Below are 7,561 nucleotides of genomic sequence, written 5' to 3'. Positions count from 1 at the left end.
TACTGGAGGCTTTTGTGATCTGAAAACACTTCAGAATGCTCGCCATAAAGGTAGTGTCACCATATTTTTAATGCAAACACCACTGCTGCAAGCTCCAAGTCATGTGTGGGGTAGTTCTTTTCATGATTCTTTAACTGTCTGGAAGCATAAGCAATAACTTTTCCATTTTGCATAAGAACACAACCAAGGCCCACTCTGGTGGCATCACAATACACTGTGAACCCACCCGAACCTGTAGGCAAGGTTAACATAGGTGCAGTGGTCAACCTCTTCTTTAACTCTTGAAAACTCTGCTCACAAGTGTCTGACCATTGGAACTTAACTGCTTTCTGAGTCAACTTAGTTAATGGAGCTGCAAGTGAGGAAAACCCCTCTACAAACCTTCTATAGTAGCCAGCTAACCCCAAGAAACTCCTGATTTCGGTTGGCGTTGTCGGCCTAGGCCAGTTCTTGACTGCTTCTGTCTTCTGAGGGTCTACTTTTATTCCTTCACTAGATACCACGTGGCCTAATAATGCCACTAACTGCAACCAGAACTCACATTTTGAAAACTTGGCATAAAGCTCTTTCTCCTTCAAGGTCTGCAAGACTATTCTGAGGTGTTCTGCATGATCTTCCTTGCTCTTAGAGTACACCAAAATATCGTCTATAAACACAATAATAAAGGTATCCAGGAATGGCTTAAAAACTCTATTCATGAGGTCCATGAATGCAACTGGAGCATTTGTCAACCCGAAGGACATCACTAGAAATTCATAGTGCCCGTAGCAAGTTCTAAAGGCTGTTTTAGATATGTCCTCTTTTCTGATTCTCAACTGATGGTACCCTGACCTCAAGTCTATTTTTGAAAAGTATTTTTCACCCTGAATTTGATCAAATAAATCATCAATTCTTGGCAGTGGGTACTTGTTCTTAATGGTAACTTTATTCAACTGCCGATAGTCGACACACATTCTGAGAGACCCATCTTTCTTCTTGACAAACAGAACCGGGGCATCCCCACAGTGAAACACTTGGTCTGATGAAGCCCTTGTCAAGAAGGTCTTTCAATTGTTCTCTCAACTCATTAAGTTCTACTAGAGCCGTCCTATAAGGAGGTATAGATATGGGTTGAGTGTCTGGTATGAGATCAATGCCAAAGTCTATGATTCTTTTGGGAGGAAGTCCGGGAAGGTCATCTGGGAAAACTTCTGGAAATTCTCTAACAACTGGCACTGACTGAAGAGCTGGTGGTTCTGATTCTGGATTAATAATGTGAGCCAAATAGGTGAGACACCCCTTACCGATCATTTGTTGTGCCTTAAGGTAAGAAATAAACTTACCTACAAACGATGCTGAACTACCCTCCCACTCTAAGACTTCTTCATTTGGAAATTGGAACCTGACTATCTTGGCATGGCAATCTAACATGGCATAGCAGGAATATAACCAATCCATACCTATGATCACATCGAAATCCACCATTTCTAACTCTATGAGATCGGCTTTGGTGTTGCGACCTTGGACTGAAACTATACAACCTCTATAGACTATGGTGACTTTTACTGACTCGCCAACTGGAGTAGATACTAGGAATGGCTCACTAAGTTGTTCAGGTTCTAGTCCGAGGTTAATTGCAAAGTAGGGAGTCATATATGAAAACGTTGAACCTGGATCCATTATGGCATAAGCATTATGTGAGCAGACTAAAAGTATACCTGTAATAACTTCTGCAGATGCCTCTGCACTCTGACGATCAAGTGTAGCAAACAAACGGGGTTGTACCCCTCCCTGAGTAACTCGATCTGCACCTTTTCTTGCCCCATGTCCGATCTGATTATGAGAACCACGAGCCTGAGGTGGTGCAACTGCAGTAGCTGAGGAACTAGAAGGACGAGTTGATATACCACTGAAATTACATCGCAACTTTGGGCAGTTGGCCTTTATATGACCAATGTCTCCACAATGATAGCAACCATGAAACCCAAGCTTGCACTGACCTGAATGTTGCCGTTTACATATTCCACAAAGACCTTGTTGGTGTGAATGTTGCTCAGCATGACTCTGGCTATGTGAGGATGGTGTCCTAAAATTCTGATTCTGGCGAGACTGATTTCCATAACTGTGGGTATGTCTAAAGGAAGACCCACCACCTGACTGATGACTGGACTGAGCTGGTGCTAATGACTCCTTATTAGAGGAATCCCTTCCAACTTCGCTGGATGTACCATTAAACCTGCCCGCTATTCGGGCTTTCTTGTTATGCTCTTTTTCTTCTCTCCTTTGTTGTTTGTCTTTTTCTAAGTTCTTGGTTAACCCCACAATAGAGGAGAAAGCTGTCATTCCTACCGCTACAGCTGATGTCGTATCCTTAATGTGGTAAGCCAAACCGCCAACAAACCTGCAAATCTTTGCTTTTTCTGTCTTAACCATGTGAGGAGCATGCTTAGCTAACCTTATGAATTCCATGTAGTACTCTTGAACACTTTTATTCCCTTGCTTAAGTTGTTTAAACTCTGTAGCTTAGCTTCCCTATCCTCTTCTAGGATAAAGTTAGCCATGAAGGCCTCTTCAAATTCTTCCTAAGTAGGCGGACCATCATTTTTATCTCTTTCCTTCTCCCACATCTCAAACAAAGCGCCAACCACATCTCTAAGCTGGTAAGCAGCCAACTCTATAGTTTCATCATCAAATGCTTTCATCACTCGGAGGGCTTTCTTCACACCCTCCAGCCACAACATTGGATCTTCATCAACTATAGAACCATGGAATACTGGAAGACTCAACTTCAAAAATTCATCCACTCTTGAGGACTCAGAAATTTTCTGTCTATTTGATTGAGGTGAAATCTCATCTCTTCTCTCGTTCTAGTTGGCCATGAAGGATTTAAACATCTCCATACCATTGCTGACTGCATTAAACATCTGACTCATATTTGGAGATATAGTTGTTTGACCTGGAGCTGCTGTTGGGGGCGGCACTGGATCTTGAGGTACTGGATATCATGCTCCAGCCCTTCTTCATTTCAACCCGGGGTACTTGAACCCTATTTGTAGATTTACCGTTCCTTTTCTAAGTTGAAGCCTTTTTAGTTATGCCTTGAGCCACAATAGTAGCAATAGTTTCTTGAGCAGCATCCTGAGTGTCGATGTCAGAGTTGCGAGTACGAACGATTTCTGCGAGTTTTGAAGAAACGAATACATTAGATAATTTCTTAGAGGTAGGATCTAAAGTATGAGAAAAATGAGACTTTTCCTAAATGTTGGTAGCCTCCTGTTTATAAGTATGGAGAGCTTCATACACATAAATAAGACTCTACTTACACGACTTCATAAAGCCCTAGGACTCCATAAACCTGAGGCTCTGATACCAAGTTTGTCACGACCCATTTTCTGAACAAGTCGGGACCGGCACTCGATCACTAAACATGACCGAGCGAACCATCTCTGTTTATCAAATCTATTATAACTCCAAACTTATATGCAACAAGGCAATACTCTAACCAAATACTTTTGATTAATTTAAACATTTAAATAAATTAACTCCAAAACTTTATTCATAGTAACCAATGAAATACTGCTAAGTTATTATCAAAAACATCTGAATCTTAACCCAACGACTATGTCTATGAAGTCTCTATTGATAAACTGACACACTACTCAGGACATGAAATTTCCTAGCCAGTTCTCTAAGTAACAAAGAAATAACTAAATAAAGATGACTCTAAGGAATACTCCACGAACAAAAGCGGAGCTCATCAATAGCACTGGAAGAGAAGGAAGTCCTAACTCGTAGCCTCCTCGCCTGCAAATTCGGTTCCTACGTTGTACTGTAGACCAACGTAGGTTCCCAAAAGAGAACGTCAGTACCATCCATTGTACTCAGTGAGTCTCAACACAGGGGGAGATACTTTAATAACATATACATTACGAGCAAAGGTTCTAAATGCATGTAAAACATAAAGCTTATAAGAATAATTCTATATAATTGCATAACAGCAGTTTATGAATATTCTAAAAGAAATTCTTTTCTTTTTCTTTCTTATAAAAAAAATACTTCACTTTATACTTTGGGAGTTCCAACTATCCTGACTTAATTCTGTCTCAGTCACCGTGTGATCGACATGGGTTCGATCCTAGCCTGATCGAATAGGCCCAATCCACGAGGTGTCACTCGCTTCATGATTCTCAGCGCTCATGTCTCATACCTTAGCATGACTAAGTAAATTCTCAGCAATGAGACCCTCGGCTCGTGTGCTCCCTACTTTGGCACAAGTAGTTTCATGAAGTCAATGCCTTGGTCAGGACCCTAGGCCTGGACGATGACCCCTTCTCAAAATAAAGGATACTCCCAAAAATCTTTTCTTTCAAAAACTTCTTCTTGTGACTTTTCAAGTCTAAATCTTTTATACATACTCATATTGGTATCCTTAAATACAAGACATGGCATAAGAATGAAATAAACATTCAAAAGTATTTATAAAGATTCTTGATCCTTTATGAATTTTCAACATGAAATGACATATAAGAATAACATATAAATCTGAAATTTATGCACATATATCAAAATAATTATCTAAACTTTAGCTAGAAAATAATTCTAAGCTAATAGGTACTTACTACTCCAATTAAGTATATATTAACTCTTTTATGCAATTCATCAAACACCTTGTGTGCGTGCTTTTGTGAGTTAAACCACTTTAATAAAGAGTTATATCAACTCACCTCAAAACTTCTCGAGCCAATACGTAGACCCCAGTCCAATTTATACCGTCAAACAATTGAGTCTACAATAACCAATGCATTTTAATTAATTGTAAAGTTTCACACCTAAACATGTAATTTACTGTTGGTACAGAGGAAGAAATGAATTAACTATTCAATTCTTACCTATTACCACTGTAGGATAATTCACAATTGAAAAATTTACATACCTAAATTCAAGAATTAGTGATTAGTAAAGAACCCTAGAATTTTAGTTTGATTTGTGCGTAACAGAACAATGTTCTGTTTCTCGTCTAAGGCTTTTGCCTTTTCGTGAATGTTAGAACAAACATATAAGGCTTGAAGCCTTTGTTTTCCAATAGCCCTTTTTATGGGCTTTAGGGCCTTTCCCCCTTTTTTTTAACTTAACTAATAATTAGTGATACCCACTTTTAATAATAAATAATATTAAAATTATTAATATTCCCCTAATTGTATATCCAATTATGTAAGTGTGTGTGTATATATATATTTCACTATAGGCAAGATAATAATAATAATAATAATAATAATAATAATAATAATAATAATAATAATGATAATAATAATTTAATTCTTTAATTAGCGTGTCTCGAAACTTTTGTAAATTTGAGGAGTGTTATAGAAACCATTGGTATCGGGCCCGTATTTTGGTTCCGGAGCCCGGTACAAACTTGTTCTAGTATTTGAATGATAACTGTGAAATTTGGTGGAAAATGGAGTTTATTTGACGTGAGTTGGACTTCCGGTTGAAGAGTTATGAACTTTGAGTGTTCTTGATGAAAATGTTGAGTTTTGAGGTTTAATTCATGGTTTTACATGTTATTTTGATGATGTGATCGCGTGAGTAGGTCCATATGATGTTTTTGAGTTAGTATGCACATTTGGTTTGAGGTCCCTCAGGCTCGGGTGAGTTTCGGGTAGGTTCCGGGATATTTTATGCTTAAAACATAGCTGCTGCAGGTTCAGAAAAGTTGCAGATCTCTGAACTCACCAGTGCGGTCCGTAAGGATTTGTGTTGTCCGCGGTGAGGAAGAATCCGCAGGTTCACTTTGACTTGGGAAGCCTATATCTTTGATCTACAAGGAATGTTGAGATGACTAAGAAATAAAAGTTGTAGCCCTTTGTGTCTAGTTTCCAGAAAGGTTAAGAAATCACAATTTGGAAATCTGTAGAGAAAGTTATGGCCAAAATACTAAAGCATGTCATTGCAGTCAATATTCTGAGCTCCACGGCCACAATCCTTTTTGTGCGGTCCGCACATAGGGTCTGAGAGGGGTATATTTAAACGGGATTTTCAGTTATTTTTCACTTTTCAAAACCCTAAAAACATAAGAGGTGATTTTTCAAACAACCTTTCTTCTCCAAAACAATAGTAAGTGATTTCTAACTCATTTTCTCTACTGCTTAACTTCTTTTTACAAGATTTCATCCTAAAATCTAGGGTTTTCATGGTGGAATTAGGAATTTTGGGTAAAACCTAAGAATATTAAAATTTGGGGATTTAGACCTTAAATTGAGGACAGATTCCAAAACCAATTATACATCCGGGCTCGGGGGTGAATGGGTAATCGGGTTTTGGTCCAAATTTCGGGTTTGGACCAAGCGGGCCCGGAGTCGATTTTTGACTTTTTGGGAAAAACTTTAGAAAACGTATTTCCATGCAGTAGAATTGATTCATTTAGCATTTAATAATATAATTAAGTAACTTGTATCTAGATACAAGCGAGTTGGTCGTGGAATCAAGAGGTAAAGTGGTAGTTGAGGCTTGAATTGTGTTTCTGGCATCGAGGTAAGTGTTTGGTTTCACCTTAGCTTGAGTGATCAGGAGTTGGGTCTTATCTGCTATGTGCTAATTGTGGAGTACGACGTATAGGCATGGTGACGAGTATCTATACGTCAGTGTCAAGCATACCTGTGAGTCTTGTATTGTAACCGTTATGACTCCGTTGTGGTTTATTGTGCTTCATGTGAGGATTATCATTAATGTTCCCTTGATGGGATGTTGTTGTGGTATTATTATTCCCTTGCCGAGATGTTTGTTGTGCTATTATTATTCCCTTGCCGGGATGTTTGTTGTGATATTATTGTTCCCTTGTCGGGATGTTGTTATTATGCTATTGTTCCCTTGCCGGGATTCTTTTATGATTGGTGCTGATATATGAAATGGGAGTGGGTTACACGCCTGCAACGAAAATATATGAAATGAGAGCGGGTTGCACACCTGCAACGGAAATTCTATAAAATGGGAGCGGGTTACACGCCTGCAACGGTAATATATGAAATGGGAGTGGGTTGCACGCCTGCAACTGTACAATATAAAATGGGAGCGGGTTGTACGCCTGCAACAGTACTATATGAAATGGGATCGGGTTGCACGCCTGCAATGGTATTACATATGTACTTGTTCTTCTTATCTCCTTATCCTTGCTGGTAATTGATTTATGGTATTCCTTACGTTTCTCTACTGTTGTTCTCTTGTTATCTATTACTCCCCGCAACATGTTTCCCCCGCCCAACTTTAGTTATAATTATCTGCTTCTATTTTCGCTGTATATGATTTAACTGTACAGGTTTATTTGGTAGTCTGGTCCTAGCCTCGTCACTACTTCGCCGAAGTTAGGCTAGGCACTTACCAGCACATGGGGTTGGTTGTGCTGATACTACACTCTGCACTCTTTTGTGCAGATCTTAGTGCTGTAGATTTCAGACCGCAGTGAAATTGTTGTTTCTTGTTCATCAGGTGACCCGAGGTAGTCCTGCAGGCGTCTGCAGGCCTTGGCGTCTCCTTTTATCTACTATTCCTGTTTCTTTCATGTATTTCCAAAGAAAGTGTTGTA

General features: G+C 39.2%; 1 protein-coding gene across 1 annotated transcript; it reads right to left on the bottom strand.

The window, feature by feature from the left end:
- Positions 1-924: 924 nt before the first annotated feature.
- LOC138880029 (uncharacterized) lies at positions 925-2,448 on the bottom strand. Its single transcript, XM_070159681.1, has one exon. The coding sequence runs from the start codon at positions 2,446-2,448 to the stop codon at positions 925-927; it is 1,524 nt and encodes a 507-aa protein (XP_070015782.1).
- Between the last annotated feature and the right edge of the window lie 5,113 nt (positions 2,449-7,561).

Source organism: Nicotiana sylvestris, chromosome 10, assembly GCF_000393655.2.
Source record: "Nicotiana sylvestris chromosome 10, ASM39365v2, whole genome shotgun sequence".
NCBI lineage: Eukaryota > Viridiplantae > Streptophyta > Magnoliopsida > Solanales > Solanaceae > Nicotiana > Nicotiana sylvestris.
The sequence above is the reverse complement of the archived record's forward strand: the minus strand, read 5'-3'. Positions and strand labels throughout refer to the sequence as shown.

Excerpts from the sequence above, each read along its gene's own strand:
- LOC138880029 (XM_070159681.1), bottom strand. The coding sequence starts at position 2,448 with ATGGAATTCATAAGGTTAGCTAAGCATGCTCCTCACATGGTTAAGACA.